At 33.8% G+C, this 21,708-nt stretch overlaps 1 protein-coding gene and 1 pseudogene across 1 annotated transcript; both read left to right on the top strand.

The window, feature by feature from the left end:
- Nucleotides 1-4,734: 4,734 nt before the first annotated feature.
- Nucleotides 4,735-7,132, top strand: LOC132799725 (disease resistance protein RUN1-like). Its single transcript, XM_060812183.1, has 6 exons — nt 4,735-4,873; nt 4,927-5,447; nt 5,633-5,908; nt 6,022-6,109; nt 6,224-6,568; nt 6,675-7,132. The coding sequence occupies exons 1-6, from the start codon at nt 4,735-4,737 to the stop codon at nt 7,130-7,132; spliced, it is 1,827 nt and encodes a 608-aa protein (XP_060668166.1).
- A 5,151-nt stretch (nt 7,133-12,283) lies between these two features.
- Nucleotides 12,284-21,083, top strand: LOC132799724 (disease resistance protein RPV1-like; annotated as a pseudogene).
- The last annotated feature ends 625 nt before the right edge of the window (nt 21,084-21,708 follow it).

Here is a 21,708-nt window from a genome sequence, read left to right as displayed (position 1 = left end):
TTCATACTTCAGACAAAATGGATTTCAACGGAGTCTAAGTGAGCCCTCTTTATATGTTAAAAAAGAAGGTATGCAAGATACTCTCATTGTCTATTTATATGTTGATGATTTGATTTATACTGGTACTAATCCAAAAATGGTAGAAGAATTCAAAAGAGCAATGATGAAAGAATATGAGATGACAGATCTTGGCCTAATGAAATATTTTCTTGGCATCCAAGTTCAACAAGCAAAAGGAGAAATATTTATTTCTTAAGAAAAATATTTAAATGATCTTCTCAAACAGTTTCACATGGACAATTGCAAACCGGTGTCTACACCAGTGGCGTTAAATGAGAAGTTACATAAGGATGATGGTCCAGAAAAAACTGATGCAACAAATTACAGAAGCTTAGTTGGATGCCTTATTTATCTAACAAATACCAGGCCAAATATTGTCTTTGCTGTTAGTTATGTTTCTAGATTTATGCACGAGCCAAGTAATGAGAATCCTTCGTTATCTACGGGGTACCAAAAAGCTTGGAATTAAGTATGCCAAAGAAGCAGATAACAAACTCATCGGATATACAGACAATGATTGGGTAGGCTCCGTAGATAACCATAAAAGCACCTGAGGATATTTATTTTGCTTAGGTACAAAACCAATTTCTTGGTCATCAAAGAAGCAAAGGACCGTTGCATTATCTTCGGTAGAAGCAGAATATATATCCGCTACAGATGCAGTAAGTGAAGCAGTATGGCTTGGAAGATTTTTATCAGATATGCAACATAAGCAAACTGCTCCAACAGTCATCAGATGCGATAATATTTCAGCAATAGCAATAACAAAAAATCCAGTGTTTCACAGCAGGTCAAAGCACATAGAAATTTGACATCACTTCATTAGATATTTGGTTGAAGAAGATGAAATTAAACTTGAATTTATCAACACATCTGAGCAACTGGCAGATAATTTTACAAACCAACAACAACAGAAAAGCTAGAAGACTTTAAGAGGTTTGCCAAAATTACAAATTAAGAAGGGGTGTTAAAAAAAATAATAATAATAATAATTTGTAATTTTGCAAAGTTGGTTGAGTGGTGAAGATTCAAGAAATTACACTTATGTTGCAATTAATGTTGCAATTGATGATAGCAATTAATGAAAGGCAGTCAAAATTGTTTACTAGAGCCATAGCAAGTTGCCACATGTAAGCTAGCTTTATATGTATTGATTAGATAATTGATAGATTGACATGTGTCCTCATGAGTTGTATTTTTGTTTGTATAGAAAAGAAAACAGCAAAGCATGCATATGGTGTCAGTTGCTTTGGAACCACCTCTTTTAGCTTATATATAGGGTTGTACTCTTGCTTTGTATTCATTTTGGAGAAATAAAGAAATTATAACGTGCATTCCTTCTGTATTTTAAGCTCTTCTCTTCCTTCAATTTTAATTAGTCTCGGCCACCCTTTTTTTCTTTTACCAAACAAGTTTTTTTCAATCTCCTCTAATTTAAGCCTTCATTTTAAACACTTTTTCATATAATATCCAACAGAAATTTCACGGCTCTTCGGAAAGCAATCAAGGAATTAAAGCTTAAAGTAATCATTTTTTCAAAAAATTATGCTTCTTCCACTTGGTGCTTGGAAGAACTTGCTCACATACTCGAATGCAAGTAAAAACTTGGACAGATTTTGATTCCCGTTATTTACAAAGTAGATCCCTCACATGTATAGAAATAGAAGGGAAATTAAGTAGCTGCATTTACTAAGCTCAAAGAATGTTTCGAGAACAGGATGGATAAGGTGCATTAACGAAGAGCTGCTTTGACAGAAACGCCCAATCTATCTGAGTAGAATTCACTGGGTATGTATAAATCCAACTTATATTTTCTATTTATCTAACCTTTGACTAGTTCTTGCAATAAAAGCATGATAACTAACTAGCTAGAAGCTTATGGTCTGTTAGTTTTCTCCTATTTACTGCCATATGTGATGTGCAGTACGGAACTATATATTACTCTCTTACATGTATAACCTGACATGTTCTCTAAGTACCTAAAGTATAAGGTTCTTTTATTCTAGACCTATAGTCCTAGTTAGTTGAGGCAATTGTTGAAGACATTTTGAAGAAACTGACTTATACATTATTGAGAATAACTGATGTAAAGGGCTTGGTTGGAATTGAAGAACATGTTGATAAAATTGCAGGTGTTATATTTAATAGGTTCTCTTATCAATTTGAAAGCTATTACTTTCTTGCAATTGTTAAGGAAGAATCAGAAAAACATGAGTACATCATTTGAGGGATAAATTTATTTCTGAACTGTTAGGGGAAGAGTAAATAAATGTGGACTCCCCATTTGCTGAATATCGATTGTGCCAAAAAAGATATTTTATTGTTCTTGATGATTTGAATAGTTTAAGTTAGAATTTTTAGTTGGTGATCTCGATCAATTTGGCCGTGTAAGTAGAATCGTTATAACAACTACAGATGTGCAAGTGCTACGAAAAGTAGATGGTGAAATTTATAAGGTTGAGAGGTTAAGTTCTTATGAAGCTTATAATCTTTTCTGTCTGAATGCTTTTAAGGAAAATTCTTCCATATCAGATGATTACCTTACACAGTCAGAAAGGGTGCTAGGTTATGTGCACGGTGTGCAGTTAGCTCTTAAAAAGTTTTGGGTTCCTTCCTTCATTCCAAGAGTGCAGAAGAATGGCAAAGTGCTTTGGATAAACTGAAAAGGATGATAAAAGGATGTATTTCTTGATATTGCATGTTTCTTCAATGGATATGGTGTAGAATCTGTAGGAAGTATACTTATGGCAACTATTGTGAAAAATTTTGATTGGAAAGTTGAAAATACTCTAAATTCGAGGAACCCGAATAACCATATTCAGATTTGTGTGGTAAAGCTGTTAGCTTTTTTGTTTTATAGTTAAGTTTTATATACTAGCACCGTGAAAAATTTCCTATAAGTTTCTTTTGATTTTGGCCTTTTGTTTTTAGTTCTATAAATTAGATGTCAAATTTCTTGAAAAAAGTGATCTTTGGACTGAATTTATGCTCTATATATGAAGATCATTGATGGAAGTTACTTCTTTACAGAGAACCCTTGAAGCTGTGCTATGTCATGTATAGGATTAGCTGCTGGCTCCATTTGGTGTTCTTAATCAATATTTGTTAGCGTTCAGTGCAGGCATTATGTATCATTGCAGAACACAAAATGCCATAACATTCTTTTAAAAGATTTGGGTAAAATGTTGGGAGAAGTTAAGGTTGATCTTTAGAAAGGTTAGTAATTTAATCTTCACACTTTTTTCATTGCTTACAACTACTTCCAAATAACCTAATGGCAAATCCTGACTAAATGACTTCTATTATGTTATCTGCTTTCAATCTAATTTTCTTAAATGGCTTATCTTTTACCTCACGTGCAAGCACTAGCCGTTTGAAGGGTTGATTAGGGGCTAACTTCTCAATAAGAATTTTATTTATCTTTTAAGTCCTTCTATATACTCTCTCTCTCTTATCATTATTATTTTTTAAGGGATGGACAACCTGGGAGAATTGACCTTTTCTTCCTTCCTAGAAGTTGCCCTTACAAAATTTACTTTTTGAGTTTTGACTTTAGAAGGTGCCCTTCCTGGAACTTGACTTTTGGTTCAAGTTTCTTAGTAGTCCCCCTATCTTTTATATTCTAAACACATAAGAAACTAAGAAGCCCATCTTTTATACGTTTTGACTTTGATAGTGGGATTGGGATTTGAAGGCTCTGATCAAAATGGCTTCTCTTTCGTCTTCTGCTATGGCTCTCTCATGTCAAGCATGATGTGTTTCTTAGTTTCAGAGGTTGCGACACCTGCTGGAATTTCATTAGCCATCTTCATGCTGCTTTACTTCGAAACCAAATACAAACCTACATGGATAATAGACTTGACAGAGGAGAGGAAATTTCCCCTGCATTTTGCAAAGCGATCCAAGAATCAATGATTTCAGTAGTCATTTTCTCGCAAACTATGCTTCTTCCACATGGTGCTTGGATGAGCTTGTTCAGATGCTCGAATGCAAAAGAAGCAATGGGCAGATTGTTATACCAGTTTTCTACAAAATGGACCCATCACACGTATGGAAGCAAAAAGGGAATAATGCAACTGCACTTAATGAACTTGAGAAACATTTCAGAGACAAGATTCAGAGGTGGAGGACTGCTTTGACTGAAGCAGCTAACCTTTCTGGTTGGGATTCACAGGTTATTAGGTAACTCTAATACATTATATACATATATTTATTTATTTGATTGGTTAACTGGCTTAGTTGATTGGATTATGAAAGAATAGCTTGAAACTTTAATTTTTGCTTTATTTTTGGTTTATCATTACAATAAGTCACACAGGAGTTGTTCTTCTTACTACTGTTTTACCTACCTGTATATTCTAGTTCTGAATCCAAGTTAATTGACAAAATTGTGGAAGACATTTTGTGGAAATTGAATCATATATCATCGAATGATTTGAATGGTCTAGTTGGAATTCAAAAAAAGATTGAGAAAATCAAATCATTATTATGTATTGGCTCACCAGATGTTCGCATGGTATGTGTTTGGGGCATGGGTGGTATTGGTAAGACCACCCTTGCCACTACTGTGTATAACAGCCTCTATTCTCAATTTGAAGGTGGTTACTGTCTCGCACACATACAGGAAGAATCTGAAAGACATGGATTAAATCATTAAAGTAAGCATATCTAGATATGGGCACTCCATTTGTGGGATCAAATTTTGTTGAGAAACAACTCCCCCGTAAAAGCGTCTTGGTTGTTCTTGATGATGTAAATAATTCAAAACAATTAGAATATTTAGCTGGAGAGCATGTTTGGTTTGGCCATGGAAGTAGAATCATCATAACAACTAGAGATAAACAAGTTCTTGGCAAAATGCTCAAGGTATTAATGAGGTTGAAATTTATGAGGTTGAGAAGTTAGATTGTGACGAACCCCTCGAGCTCTTCCATTTAAATGCTCTGAGAAACAACTCTCTGGAAACTGATTATGCTGATATGTTAGATCAAGCAGTAGCTTATGCAAATGGTATCCCATTAGCTCTTAAAGTTTTGGGTTCGTTCCTTTGTTCCAAGAGCAAAGAAGAATGGGAAAGTGCATTATTTAAACTGATAGTAGTTCCCAAGATGGAAATTCAAAATGTATTAAGACTTAGCTATGAGGGACTAGATGATAGAGAGAAGGAGATATTTCTTGATATTGCATGTTTCTTCAATGGGGATGATAGAGATGATGTGCAAAGCATACTAAATGCTTGTGGTTTCTTTGCAGATATTGGAATAAGAGTTCTGATTGATAAATCTCTTATAACCATCATGGATAATAAACTATGGATGCATGGCTTGTTACAAGAGATGGGTAAGGAGATCATCTATCAACAATCCATAAAAGAGCCTGGAAATCACGTTGTGGAATGATGATGTCTGTCACTTATTGGAAAACAATAAAGTAAGAGCCAAATACATTGACCTATTTTAGAATTTGCATTAATGTTTTATAAAAGCTTTCCAACCATGTATATATGTATATATATAGTTTTTACTAAATATTGTATATTATCAACTTTTTATATTTCTTTCTTCATTGTCAGGGAACTACAACAGCTGAAGGCATATCCCTAGACATGTCTAAGCTTGACACAGATGTATACTCGAGTCCTGCTGCCTTCTTAAAGATGAAAAGTTTAAGATTACTCAAAATTTATAGTTCCTTCTCGATGGACAAACGCAAAATACACTTTCCTCAAGGATTTCAGTTTCTTCCTGGTGCACTAAGATATCTTCATTGGGATGGATATCCCTTGAAAGCATTGCCATTAAGTTTTATTGCAATGAATCTTATTGAACTTCGTATGCACAACAGTCAGGCTTAAAAAATTTGAAGCGGACTCGTGGTAAGCTTTAATTTTAATTTATTGTCTTAGGTATAATGCAATTAAACTACATGCTAAGATATTTTGTCTTTCATATTTTGTAACAGAATCTTGATAGCTTGAAAAAGATTGATCTTAGTTACTTCAAGCACCTGACTCAAATCCCAGATCTCTTTCGGGCTCCAACTCCTGAGAGTATAGATCTAGGACACTGTAAAAGTTTGGTCCAAGTTCCTTCTTGTTTTCAAAATCTTGACAAACTGGTTTTCTAGTGTATGAGAAGTTGTCGAAATCTCAAAACTCTTCCAGAGTTACCAGGAAGTATAAAGTACATTGATTTCTGTAAAACCACAGTAAAAAAATTTCCCTCATCAATGTGGTCTCTCAACCAACTTGAGACATTGATGTTTGAGAACTGCAAATCTCTTACTGATCTCCCAAGCAGCGCTTGTAATCTGAAGTCCCTGAAAAGGTTTTCTTTATATTATTGCACATCTCTTCTAAAGTTCCAAGACCTTCCAAGAAATATAACATGGTTAACTTTGGCTGGGACAGCAATAGAAATGGTTCCCTCATCAATTGGGTGTCTCTCTCATCTTTTTACACTGGACATGACATTTTGCGAAATGCTTGAGTGTCTCCCAACCACTCTTTGTAAGTTGAAATCCATTGAGCGTCTATGCCTCTCTCTTTGCTCAAAATTCAAAAAACTTCACAAAAATTTTGGAGCCTATGGAGCAGTTATTTTATCTTTTTCTAGATGAAACAGCTATTGAAGACATACCATCCTCCATTGCAAATCTATCTAGACTTGGGATATTAATGTTGGATGGGTGCGAATGCCTTGAGGTTCTTCCAAACAACATTTACAATATAAAAGGTCTTAAACTTAGCCTTTCTGGCCTTTCTGGCTGTTCAAGTTTTGATAAGTTTCCTCCCCTTTCTGGAACATGCTATTTGGGAGAACTAGATTTAAGTCACCTCAATAGATTACAAGTTCCTATTGGCGTTAGCAGCTTATCCTCATTACAAATTTTGAATCTAAGTAGAAGCAAAATTGAGAGCTTACCTACAAGCATGAAGTATCTTTCTACACTGGCTCACCTTGACTTGAGGAAATGTAAGAATTTAAAATCTTTGCCAGAGCTTCCTCCATTTTTAGAACTTCTACAAGTAGATGATTACGCATCACTGGAGACTGACAATTTCAAGGAATGAACCCATACAAGGTTTATATCAATATCATCTTCGTGAGGTGGACTTTATATACTGTAGTTGCCCAAGGCTGGATTAGAATGTAAGAGCCAGTATAATGGCCGATGCATGGTTTAGAATTCTTCATATGGAAACTATATCAACATCAATTCATGGCAGGGTATGTATGTTCCTTTCTGTTGTTTTCTCACTTGTTAAAGTAAATGATTAGGTTTCTCTTCTATCTAACAAATAATGATTTTTGGTGCAGTTATTTAACTATAATAATTATGTAGATGGGTCAATTAGTATCTGTTATCCAGGAAACCAAATTCCAGAGTGGTTTAGCTACAGAAGTATGGGACCTTCAATAAATATAAAGCTTCCTACAGGTTGGTATAATGTCAACTTTTTGGGTTTTGCTCTGTGTGCTGTTGTAGGTGTTGGAGTGGAGGAGGACTATTATGGACAGAGGTTTGAATTTCTATGTGAGTCTAACTTCAAAACCAACTATGGTGAAAGCCATAATCGGACATGCACTTTGAATAAATAGAATTGGAGAGATTTTAGGGATGAACTCAAATTTGACAATTCAGATCACATATTTTTGTGGTATGATTGTGGCTTGGATCTTGATGTTGTAAAAGAAAAAATTGAAGGAAATTGGTCCACTTCTTTTTACAATCAGGTAACTGAGGTTGAATTTAAGTTATATCCAACAGAGAATGATGAACCTGTTGACTATTTGGATGTGAAGAAGTTTGGGATCCGGCTGCTAGATGCCCAAGTTGGAGATGATATTGTGTTGGATGAAGATGTTGTGCATCAGCCAAAACTTGAACTCCAGGAGTTCAAAATCAGGGGAAGTAAGAAGAGGAAGCACATACTAAGAGAATTAGAGAAGAAATCATAATCATGATGTTAATCCTATGGCTGCTCTTTTTGATTATTGATGCGAAGCTGAAAAAAGAATGAAGGAAAAGTCATAGACATCGGCTGATATAATGGATTCTTTTGATGGATCTCAATGATATGGCCTATTTTGTAAATAGATTGAATAGGGTTTACTGTTCGTAAAAGTAATGATGATTGCAGGCGGATACTATGATTCGATGACTGACTATGTCAAGAAGTGTAAAGTACATCTTCCTCAAGTCCCTTTCCTGATATGCTTAAACATTTCCACTGGTAGTCATACCCTTCGAAATTTTTGCCACCTAAGTTTAATCCGAAGAATTAATGTTGATGAAGTTGAGAAACGATGGGGTCAGCTCCATGTAATCTCCTCAACATGGTTTCATCGATTGATCTAGTGGTTAATGTACGTACCAAATTATTCTTAATATTCTATCTGCACTTCGTTTCCTTCTCATTTCATTTTCAAAACATAGGGTTAAATGCAAGCCAAAGGTAAGAATTTTCTGTTCTAAACTAGGGCACAGGATAATTATTGGTTTTGAGTGTAAAAAACTGCTAGCTGCCAGTGATATATTTTGAAGGCTAGGATTCTATGTGCATTGGAACATGGTTGTTGCATCAAAACAATTCTTTTATTATCTTTATGTTGTATAAAATTGCATCAAACTTGTTTGTTCTATCCTTAAAAAAAATAATATAATGTATATATATTTATATGGGTTGTTCTATGATGTAGATGTCCGTATTTTTATATCATATAGATGTTTAAAAAGATGATAATTTTTTAAGAACCATCGTTAATATTATTACACAAAGATAATGTTTTATTATTTTTTTTCCCCAAAAATCATCATCTTTTACGAAGATCTAAAATAATGCAGATGTTTGTAACATAAAATTTTTATATAAATATATATATATATGGGGAATTGAAAAAGATAATGAAAGAGATGTAAACAGTGTATACAAACACACCTTAAATGGTTAATTTATTCATACTCCAAACAAGGTAGAAGAAAATCTTTAAGGGCTTGTATAGTTCATTCTTTTTGGTCCTCCTTGCTCTTATCCTCGAACAGCAACTAATTAATTAGAATGAGCAATGTACATTTATATGCATTTATATATATATATATATATATATATGTGAAGAATATGAACCAAAGTCATAAAATTACTAGATAATGAGCAAAGGAAAATAAACTTATCTCAGAACTTTCTACGAAGTTATTAAGAGGGCATCTTTATTATATATATAGATAGAGATTCTATGGTCAAGTCCGATCTGACAAAAAATGGTGTGGCCCAAAAACGTGAAAAAATGACTAGCTACTAGATTTTAACTTATTCAATAAACGGCTCAGATATTTTCTTGTTACACGTGAGAAAATTGCAACTTAAAAAAAATTTCCTTCAACCTTCGCGCTTTAAAATATCATTTCCTTTCCCGCTCACACCAGTATTTCACACAAACTTTACCATTTCAAAATTCCCAAATAAAATCCACCATCTCCACCGTTCCAACCACAGATATCCTTCTATTGCTTCCACCGTCCGGTTCTTCTCCTCGACAATCCAAAATCCATTTAGAGCTTGGGTTAAAAGTTAGTATTTTTGAGCCATTGGCTTTTTTTTCTTTTTTTTCTTTTTTTGAGAGCATTTGGTGTTTTTTTTTTTTTTAAATAAGTGTGAATAAAAAACCAAAAAATAAAATAAAATGACATCAATAACCTGCAAAATGCCACAGACTTATGTACCAAACAAGTGGGCATTTTCCTTCAGATTAAAAGCTGCTCCTTCTCGGTCATCCAGAGTAGTCTCGACGTGGCCGAAAGCGAAGTCCTGGTGGTGACTGCATCGCTGTCCCGAGTAGAAAGGGCGTCTATGGGCTTGATAATCAAGTTTCGTTTGGCGAGGTTCTTTTGAGTCTTAAGGCCCCGATCTTAATCGAATATAAGGTTGAGGAGTTTCTGCTTGGAGAGTTTTGATTAAACTCTAAGGGATGAGCAGGCGATCATAGAGGAAGTTAGAATGGTCGGGTTTTAGAGAACAAGAATTGAAATGGTGGTGTTGTGGGTTGAATTGAATATTGGAAAGAAGGAGGTTTAAGGATGTAGAGTTCTAGAAATTTTCTTTTTTTAATTCCTTTATAACTTTTTTATATTTTTGCAAGTATCATTCAAAATAATAAAATTCAAACTTAACAAAAAAATTTGAGAACCAATTGAAAATTACAAAAATAAAAATTGGGGGACCAAAGTCAACGCTATTACATCCCAGCGGCGTTGGCTTTGGTCTCTCAATTTTTTAAATTTTTTTATTATTTTATTATTATTTTCTTTTTTTAATTCTTTTATAATTTTTTTATATTTTTGCAAGTATCATTCAAAATAATAAAATTCAAACTTAACCAAAAAATTGAGGACCAATTGAAAATTACAAAATTGAAAAGATAATAAAAAAAAAATTGGGGGACCAAAGCCAACGCTATTATATCCCAGCAGTATTGGCATTGGTCCCCCAATTTTTTAAAATTTTTTATTATTTTTTTAATTCCTTTGTAATTTTTTTTTATATTTTTACAAGTATCATTCAAAATAATAAAATTCAAAGTTAATAAAAAAATTGAAGACCAATTGAAAAGATAATAAAAAAAAATTTGGGGACCAATGCCAACGCTATTACATCCCAGCAGCATTGGCTTTGGTCCCCCAATTTCTTAAAATTTTTTATTATTTTCTTTTTTTTATTCCATTGTAATTTTTTTTTTTATATTTTTGCAAGTATCATTCAAAATAATAAAATTCAAAATTAACAAAAAAAAAATGAGAACCAATTGAAACTTACAAAATTGAAAAGATAATAAAAAAAAATTAGGGGACCAAAACCAACGCTATTACATCCCAGCAGCGTCGGCTTTGATCCCCCAATTTTTTAAAATTTTTTATTATTTTATTTTTTTAATTTCTTTTGTAATTTTTTTTTATATAATTTTGCAAGTATCATTCAAAATAATAAAATTCAAACATAACAAAAAAAATTGAGGACCAATTGATAATTACAAAATTGAAAAGATAATTAAAAAAAAATTGGGGGACCAAAGCCAACACTATTACATTCCAACAGCGTTGGTTTTGGTCTCCCAATTTTTTAAAATTTTTTATTATTTTCTTTTTTAATTTCTTTTTTTTAATTCCTTTATTATTTTTTTATATTTTTGCAAATATCATTCAAAATAATAAAATTTAAACTTTACAAAAAAAATTGAGCACCAATTGAAAATTACAAAATTGAAAAGATAACAAAAAAATATTGGGAGAAAAATTAAAAGCATTGGCTTCGATTCTCCAATTTTTTAAAATTTTTTCTTGTTTTTTTAATTCCTTTATAATTTTTTTTTTATATTTTTACAAGTATCATTTAAAATAATAAAATTCAAACTTAACAAAACAAATTGAGGACCAATTGATAATTACAAAATTGAAAAGATAATAAAAAAAAATTGGGGGACCAAAGCCAACACTATTACATCCCAACAACATTGGCTTTGGTTTCCCAAATTTTAAAATTCTTTATTATTTTCTTTTTTTAATTCCTTTGTAATATTTTTTATATTTTTTCAAGTATCATTCAAACTAATAATATTCAAACTTAAAAAAAAATGGAGAATCAATTGATAATTACAAAATTGAAAAGACAATAAAAAAAAAAATTAGGAGACCAAAGCCAACACTATTACATCCCAGTACCATTGGCTTTGGTCCCCCAGTTTTTTAAAATTTTTTATTATTTTATTTCTTTTAATTCCTTTGCAATTTTTTTTATATTTTTACAAGCATAATTCAAAATAATAAAATTCAAACTTAAAAAAAAAATTTGAGGACCAATTCAAAATTACAAATTAAAAATAACAAAAACAAAATTGGGGAACCAAAGCCAATGATTTTACATCCTAAAAGCCCTGGCTTTGGTCCTCCAAATTTTTAAATTTATTATTATTATTATTATTTTAAATTTCTTTGATGAAAATATGATAATGAACAAAAAAAAAAAGGGGGGGGGGGGGGGTTGTGTTTAAAATTGGACAAAAAAAAGTGGAAAAAAGTTTTTGATGAAAAATATGATAATGAACAAAAAAGTTTTTGATGGAATTATTTAGGCACTTTCTCGGAACCTGAGAACCTGATGAAGACTGAAGGTCAAGTGGGATCTTTTCTTATAGTTCTAGTTCGATCTTAGATCTGCAGTGGGTTGAACATGGCTTCCTCAAGCAAATATGATGTTTTTATTAGTTTCAGGGGAGAGGATACACGTGATAGCTTGACCAGCCATCTTTACGATGCATTGAGTCGGAGAAAGATTCATACATTCATTGATGATAGGCTTGAGAGAGGTGATGAAATTTCGCCAAATTTTCGGAAAGCAATCAAGGATTCAGAGATTTCAGTAATAATTTTTTCCGAAAACTATGCGTCTTCCACTTGGTGCTTGGATGAACTTGTTCACATACTTGAGTGCAAGAAAAAACATGGACAAATTGTGATACCTATTTTTTATTGCGTAGATCCATCCGATGTAAGGAAACAGGAGGGTAATTATGCAGCTGCATTTGCCAAGCTTGAAAAACATTTCGGTTTTGAGAATAGGATGGACAAGGTGCATCAATGGAAGGCTGCTTTGGAACAAGCAGCCAATATGTCTGGCTGGAATTCATTGGTCAACACATATGTATAACTCTTCATACTTATTATTATTATTAATATTTTGGCCTTTTACACTGACCTAACCTTGATCACCCCCTGCAAGAAAACGATCCCAATTAGTCTTATCTAGCTAATAATGGCTTTTTTTTTTCTTTTTTTCTTTTTTTCAGTTTGTTTTTCATATATACATATATGTAATCTTAGTCTGTTCTCCAAGTATTTGAAATACTTCTTGTATATATATTTGCTAGGACTGAGTCCAAGTTGGTTGGGGTGATTGTTCATGACATTGTGAAGAAATTGAATTTCAAGTTTTCAATAAGCAATGTAAAGGGTCTAGTTGGACTTGAAAAGCATATTAAGGGAATTGAGTCCTTACTATGTATTGACTCGCCTCGTATTGGAGCTATAGGCATTTGGGGCATGGGTGGTATCGGTAAGACCACTCTCGCTTGTGCTATATTTAGATAGTTCTATTCTCAATTTGAAAGTTGTTACTTTCTTGCCAATGTTAGGGAAGAATCTTAAAAATACGGACTCAATTATTTGTGAGATAAACTTATTTCTGAACTGCTAAATGAAGATGAAACAAATATGGGCTCCTCATGATACGAACCTAGGACGACCTGCTCCTAAACCCGTATTATATTAGCCCAGATCTTTAATTAAGTTCAAGTTCTAATGGAAAGGACCTCAACCCCTAACCAACCTGTGGTTAGAAACCTTGGTATAATGTAGACGCCACAATAGGGGATGGAAAACCTATTGATAAGTCAAGCTAAAACAACCAATTCTCTAATGGTGTTTTAGGGGTTCTCAAAGAACAAAGAGATAATTAATCTCACAAATATTTTCTTAATCAAATCAAAGTTTAAGCCCTTAAATAGGCTTTGAAAGAAACAAAATAAACCCTAAAAACCCTAGGAAAAACCGGCCACACAATGAAGAAGTCTACCTTGGCCGAAACTTTCCTTTTCCTAATCTAATTTGGATTAATTAATTCCTTTATTTTGAATTAGGAATTAATTAATTTACAATGAAAATAATAAAATAACAACTTTCCTAATCTTATTTGTCCAGAAAATAAATAAATAGAAACTAAAAAAATAATGGTAGTTTCCTAAAACAAAAAGTAGAATAAAATTAGGAAACTAAAATACTAGCTTTTTGACTAAATTGACTTTGACCAATCTTTGACCTCTTTGGGCTTCAAATCAGCATCTAGATGCTTTCTAGGATGCCAAATAAGCTGACTATGAAGTCCCACACGTTGCCCATGCTTGGAAAAATAAGAAAAGGCTAATACAGTAAAATACAGTAAAGCTAGCAAGCAATACAGCAAATTCGGCCAAATTGTTGATGCTGTCCGTACAAGCCCTTTTTGATTGCATTTGAGGCTGCTTTAAATTGATTCCATGACCTCTTAGGCATATGTATTGAACCCATAAATCATTGGAACCATTTCATGCTTCCCGGACTCCAAAAATGTACCAAAACCGTCACCCGGGTCCGTATCGGGTTCCACCACTTGGATGCTTAGAATATGCTTTGTATCTTCAAGTATGGAAAAGCTCTATTGAGAGTGATTACCCCCTGTATAAATACTCCTAGGTTGTCCTTAAATCTCTTAATTTGAGCTCTTGTGATTGGCCTAGTCTTCATCCGTGTCGAGTCAGCACCCCAGCGGGTTATCGGTGGAGCGGGCTCGGGCGGAATCACATCACCTCATGTGTTGAATTAAGTTCTGTTAGATCTAGATTGCATCGAACAAAGGTCTTTATTGTTCTTGATGATGTGAATCATTTTAAGAAGTTAGATACTTTAGTTGGGGATGTTGATTAGCTTGGTGATGGAGGTAGAATCATTGTAACAACTAGAGATAAGCAGGTGCTAAGTAGAGTGATTGACAAAATTTACAACATTCAGGGGTTAAATTACGATGAGGCTTATAAACTTTTCTGTTCAAAGGCTTTTAAAGAAAAATCTTCCATATCAGATGATTACTCTACACTGTCAAAAAGGGTGATATGTTATGCACAAGGCGTTCCATTAGCTCTTACAGTTTTGGGTTCCTTCCTTTATTCCATGAGTAAAGAAGAATGGGAAAGTACATTGGAAAAACTGAAAGTAACTCCCAGTATGGACATTCAAAATGTGTTGAGAATAAGCTATAATGGATTGGATGACAACGAAAAGGATATGTTTCTTGATATTGCATGTTTCTTTACTGGACATCAATCCCCAGCTTTTGTAGAAAGTATACTCGATGCTTGTGGTTTCTTTACAAGAATAGGACTATGGATTCTACATGATAAGTCTCTTATATGCATGAGCGGGTACAATCTATGGATGCATGATCTATTAAGAGAAATGGGTAGGCAAGTTGTTCGAGAACAGTCAATTAAAAAGCCTGAAAAGCACAGTAGGTTATGGAATATCAAGGATGTCTATCATGTGTTGAAAAGAAATTCAGTATGTAACTTCGTAACTTAAATAAAAGTTGCATTTTTTTTCCTTAACAAAGAAGACATTGGCTATAAATATTTTTTCCAATATTCTAATTTATGCCTATTCACATGCTCCTTAATTACCAGGGAATTGCAACAGTTGAAGGCATATTCTTACATAATTGTGAGACTATAAAAGTAAACTTGAGCCCTGAAGTCTTCTCAGAGATGCGTAGTCTGAGGTTGCTTAAAATTTATGGATTTGACAAGAAAAATAAATGCAATCTCAAGTTTCCTCAAGATGTTCAATATCTTCCTGATGCCCTTGCATCTATTGGAATGGATGCTCTTTAAAATCTTTGCCGTTAAATTTTACTGCAGAGAATCTTGTTATACTTGAAATGCATTACAGCCAACTAGAACAACTTTGGGATGGTGTCCAAGTATGGTTTAGTTTCATTTTGTTTATTTATTTATTTATTTTTGGTTCGTTTTGTTTTTCTTTTTTTTTGAATGAAAACATAACACTTTATTAATGATTCGAAAACTTAAACAAAGTAGCATCATTTTAGTAAATGCTGTACATTATCAAGTAAATTATGCCAAGTAATAAACCAACCATAACCATTTCTCTTAATTCTTTAATCATTCCAGCATCTTAGGAAGTTAAGGAAGATGGATCTTTGTAACACTCCGTCCCAAAGTACGTCGAAATTTTTACACGTTGACCGAAGTTGACCACTGACCGAGAGGGTCAAAATTTTGACTTTCTTTTATGGATGGAATTTTGCATTGACCGAGGCACCATTTTAAAGTACGTATCATCCCAAGTTCGTAGACTAATAGCACATAAAAAATGGAGTTACCGTTTGAAAGTTACGAGCAAGACAAGTTGAGGTCCAAACTTTTTGTTCATGCAAAGTTGAGTTTTAACTCATGCATGGTTGTGAAGTACTCATCGATACGAGTTCATAGACTAGCGGCACGCCCGATTTGGACATGTGGCTTGAAAGTTATGAACATACAAAGTTTTCCAAATACCGTGATATTTTAATATATTTTAACTTGAGTGAACAGTGTGTGCCATGTGTTGTGTTTTCAACCAATCCCATGAGTGAATAGTTTCACCCACGGGTGGCTTTTATTTTGGCCAAAACACATGTGGGCCGGGGGGGGGGGGGGGGGGGGAGGAAGGGAGAGAGAGGGGAGGAGAGACCACCACTGGCCACCGCCGATTTGCCATTTTCCGGCCACCCTTTCCATACATGTGCCACCCACCTTGAAGTCCACTTAAAAACTAGCAGGCCAGCCAAATCTCGCAGCCACCCAATCACCGACACGCCCGGATCGAGACTTTTTCCGGCGACGGCGCCGATTGCTTCAAACCTAGATTTCTCCCCGATCCGACCTCTGCTTGCCTCACCTTCGGTCCCATCCATTTACCCATTCCCTGATCTACTTTTCCTCTAAAAATCATGACCAGTGGCCACCAGACGCGACGCTGGCGGTGAGTGGTTCCGATGACCACGGTTGCTCGTCGGGAAATCAACTTTCCGGCAAGTTTCCAGTTGCACCGCTATCCTTTCCCACTAATTCCGACCCCCTGAACCCAAATTCGGTGTCCACTTTCTCCAATTCTTAACAGATTGTGATAATCAAGGGTCTAAAATCTGAGAGATTTCCGGTGAGATTCCGACTACCATGGGTCCGATCTCCGGAAAGTAAGACCAGATTCGTAATCCTCGCTTCGCAAGCTTCGGTATATCATTCGTAAATTTTGGTTGTCATTTGTGTTCATTATCCTGGGTACCCATTTGTGAATTATCCGATTAAAATATTATTATATTTTATTTTATGTAACATTGATATTTTAGGTGCACATGTGGGTAGTGGATTTGATCTTGTGGAGGATCTTGATTGATACACTTGCTCGAGATGACTGACCAACCTTCAAAATTATTTTGGGTGATTAATTATATATTTTGTGTTAATTGATTATTTGGAAAATATGTTTTATGTGTTGATGATTTAACAAAATTACTCTTTAATTTTATATTGTTAGTTTATGATAATTTTAATGTGTGTTTTGGTGCCAAAAATATATTTGTGAATTTAAAGGAATTGTGGTTTTAATTGTTTTAATTTATTGTTATGTTTATTATTAGATTTATTGTGCATAATTGTATGATTTTAATACTATATGAATTTATGTGATTTAATATTACTTTGGTATGGATTTGAAGGAAATTATTTATTTTAAATTTATTATATATTGAGGAATTGTGGAATTTAATTATTTATGAATTATATGTGGGTTTAAAGGATATGTTGATTTAAATTAATTTTTGAGAATTTGAGAAAGATATGGGTTTGAATTATTATGTTTAAAAATATATATACATTGGAATATTAAAGATTTGACTTTATGCTATTGGGAAAATTCGTATATTTGAATTGATGGAATTGAGAGTTGATGGATTTGAAATTTATGAATTTATGCAATGGATTTATGATGATGATTTTAAAAAGAAATGTAAAAAATTTATAGGTTTAAATGGATAAAATAAATTTGGTGGTATTTTATACAAATATTGATTTTATGATTTACGAGTTTTTAGATACACCACACACGTATTGGTGTTCTGTATATGTGGATACAACTAGTGCGCACATGGATATGATTAGCACGCAGGTGGGTGTGAGTAGTGCGCAGGTGATTTATGGGTTGTCTTGTGGTTGCCATTGGACCGAGGATGGACAAGTTGATATCGGCCGTGGCCACCCCCTGTCATGGCCAGGACGCCTGTTTGCAGCGTTGCGGTGGGATGCCATGCGACCGTATGCCAGTTTCTCTCTTTAACCTCCTATCTGGTGGTGCTCGGGACGCTGGGTATCGTTGGCGCCACTGGTATATAGTGTGTGCATCAAATGGTTTTCACGACATGATTTTCAAATATGAAATATTTTAAAAATCTATTTTAATAAAAATGTATTTAACAGTGTTTTATTAATTATTTAAATTTAAAAGTTACGCAATTTTTATAAAAATGATTTTACGAATTTATTATTCAAATTGTTTTGGTATTTTAAAATCAATTCTAATATATTATACCATTTATTTTAAATGGGTGTTTTGTTTTGATTAAATTATTCCTTTACTTAATTGTTCAATTACTTGAGTTATTCTAATTATTTGATTATTTCCTGAATTGTTTTAATATGAGTTTCATTGATATCTTTGTATTATTTGTTGATGATATGTTATTAATCTTATAGTAATTGTTATAAAAGTTTATTTTCATTTCTATTATTATTCTCATTCTAATTTTAGATTCTTAATTTGTTGTGTTTTATTTGTAAATTAATTGATTAATTATTTTCTGAATCTTGGGGCATAAAACATCAGATTTTGTGAAGACGCTTTAAAAAGGGAACATTTCCAACTGAGTGACCGTGAGGGTTTTGAGAGAAAAATTATTTTCAACCATTATTACTAAACCATTCATGTATTTATTTATTTATTACTAAAATTACTTAATTATTAGTAGTTAGTAGACTGGTTCGCTCACTGAGATAATTAGCATATCATATTCTCAAATTTTGTTCCCTTAGGCTTAGGTGGTAGACATTGTTCGATCAGGACGAGCTCGACAGTTTGATCGTTCTTGGAACTCCGAGAAGTCTTTTTTTTCTCATTTCTTATTATGTAATTTTTTTTTTTATACTCTGTTGTATTAATTATTACACTTAGACCTTTATTAACACTCTGTATACTATGTTGGATGTATTATTTAATTGATTATGCACTGATTCCCTGTTATTCATTTGAAGTGCTGCAAATATGTGGAATTAAGATGGGAGGAATAAGGTGGTATATATTGAAGTATATTTTCAGTGCAGGGAAATTGTGGTAAGTCCAACCCTTAGGGGAAGTTCTGCCAGATTTTCCATTGGAGGGTCCGATAGGGTTTTCCTGGGATCAGGATTTATCTGGGGTTCCGGTGAGTGATTTTGAACGGGTCCTGACATCTTAGTCACTCTATGCACTTGATTCAAATCCCAGATCTCTCTCACGCTTCAAACTTGGAGACTTTAACTCTTAAATACTGTAGAAGCCTACTTAAACTTCCTTCGTCTTTCCAATACAATGACAAGCTTAGTTCTCTAAATCTGAGATGCTTTTCAAAACTTGAAAAACTTCCAGAGGTATCTAGGAATATCAAAGACTTAGTTTTGAAGGGATGTGCAGTAATAAGAGAACTGCCCTCATCAATTAAATCTCTGGACAAACTTAAGTCCTTGGATCTTCAGAACTGTAGAGACCTTATGAGTCTTCCAAGGAGCATATGTAATATGAAGTCCGTCAAATTTCTCAGTCTATCTGGCTGCACATCCATTGGCATATTTCCAAATCTTCCAAGATTTCTAAGTGAGTTAGATTTAAGTGGGACAAACATAAAAGCAGTGCCTTTATCCATTGATCAGCTCGCTGGTCTGGTTAAATGCAATCTTAAAAGATTGCAAATGGCTTGAGAGTCTCTCTACTAGGATTTGTAATCTAAAATCTCTCAGCTTTCTTTTTCTATCTGGTTGCTCAAAATTGGAATACTTACCACAAATCTGGGAGCCAATGGAATGTTTACACTGTCTCCATCTAGATGGAACAGGAATAAAACAGCTACCTATTTCGATTGAAAATCTAAGCTAGCTGGGAGAATTGAACTTGGTTATGTGCAAGAACCTTGAGGTTCTCCCTTACAGCATTACTAAAATATTAAGTGCTATTTCACATATTTCCTCTTACGACGACCAAATGCCTGGAATACATAGTGAATGTGAAGACAGCGGTATTCCATCCAAATTAATCAACAAGAAAGACCTTTCATTTTTTAACTGTCTAAAATTGGATCAAGAAGCACGTAGGAGGATACTGGCTGATTCACAGATGAGGATTTTGCGTATGGCAAGTTTATCACTAAAAATTGAAACATTATTCCCACCAGAATGGGGATTTCGTTTTAATATAGAACCTTCAATAAGAATTTTTTGTCCAGGAAACGAAATTCCTGAGTGGTTCACCTACCAATGTAATGGACCTTCAATGATGAATATCCAGCTTCCTCTAAATCGGAATGATGCCAACTTTTTAGGTATTGCTCTATGTGCTGTTGTAGGATTTCATAACTTTACCAGTGATGGTGGGGATCTAACTATCTTATTCTACTTCTCGTTTAGGGAAAAAAATGATGGATATGGATCAAACATATTCTGTTGGTTTGTGAAGGGCTGGAAGATTGCAAGAACCTTGAGGTTCTCCCTTACAGCATTACTAAAATATTAAGTGCTATTTCACATATTTCCTCTTACGACGACCAAATGCCTAGAATACCTAGTGAATGTGAAGACAGCGGTATTCCATCCAAATTAAACAACAAGAAAGACCTTTCATTTTTTAACTATCTAAAATTGGATCAAGAAGCACGTAGGAGGATACTGGCTGATTCACAGATGAGGATTTTGTGTATGGCAAGTTTATCACTAAAAATTGAAACACTATTCCCACCAGAATGGGGATTTCATTTTAATATAGAACCTTCAATAAGAATTTTTTGTCCAGGAAACGAAATTCCTGAGTGGTTCACCTACCAATGTAATGGACCTTCAATGATGAATATCCAGCTTCCTCTAAATCGGAATGATGCCAACTTTTTAGGTATTGCTCTATGTGCTGTTGTAGGATTTCAGAACTTTACCAGTGATGGTGGGGATCTAACTATCTTATTCTACTTCTCGTTTAGGGAAAAAAATGATGGATATGGATCAAACATATTCTGTTGGTTTGTGAAGGGTTGGAAGATGGATGAGGACATAAGAGGAGTTGTGAATTCATATAATTTGTTCATGTGATATGACCATGGCATGTTTGACAAGATTCGTAAGCAACCTGAAAGCCACTATTCCTCATTTTACTTTTTCATACATATTGATCGTTCAACCATCAAAAAGTGTCGGTTTAGCCTGCCATATGCCCAAGATGCAGAGAGATTTGGTATCATTGATCAAGATGGCAGGGAACTAATAGTGGAAGGTACTAAGAGACGTCGGAATGCGTTCAAATAGAATGGTTTTCTACAACAGAAAAGAAGAAGAAGATGACCTGAATGCTAAAAGGTAAGTCATATTCTCTTCCATTCTGGTATCCATTTGAGCTTAGTTTTTCTTTTTTTTTGTTTTTCTTTTTTTTTTTAATTTCCTTTGTTGCTCATTAATAGCTTTCCAAATCGTATTTAGTATGCATTAAATGCAAATTTTTCTACTTTTTATGCTTAGCCAGAAAGAGGACCAGACACAGAGGAGAAGAATTATTGTTAACTTCTTAGGGCTTATTGTCTCACACTTGCTGCTCACATAGCTGTTAGCACTTAGCAGACTCACTCAAATCCTATGTTGTTTCCTAATAGGATTAACATCTTTTGTTCACTTTGTGATTATATCTATTATATATCTTTAACTTATTGAATTCAAGTTTGGA

Source organism: Ziziphus jujuba, chromosome 10, assembly GCF_031755915.1.
Source record: "Ziziphus jujuba cultivar Dongzao chromosome 10, ASM3175591v1".
NCBI lineage: Eukaryota > Viridiplantae > Streptophyta > Magnoliopsida > Rosales > Rhamnaceae > Ziziphus > Ziziphus jujuba.
This window is presented reverse-complemented; position numbering and strand designations above follow the sequence as displayed.

What these genes read in the sequence shown, in the direction of transcription:
- LOC132799725 (XM_060812183.1), top strand. Translation starts at nt 4,735, where the DNA reads ATGGGCACTCCATTTGTGGGATCAAATTTTGTTGAGAAACAACTCCCC. An exon ending in TGTTTGGTTTGGCCATGGAA is followed by an intron (nt 4,874 to 4,926) that starts GTAGAATCATCA and finishes AAAATGCTCAAG; the next exon opens with GTATTAATGAGGTTGAAATT. An exon ending in GTGTCTCCCAACCACTCTTT is followed by an intron (nt 6,569 to 6,674) that starts GTAAGTTGAAAT and finishes ATCTTTTTCTAG; the next exon opens with ATGAAACAGCTATTGAAGAC.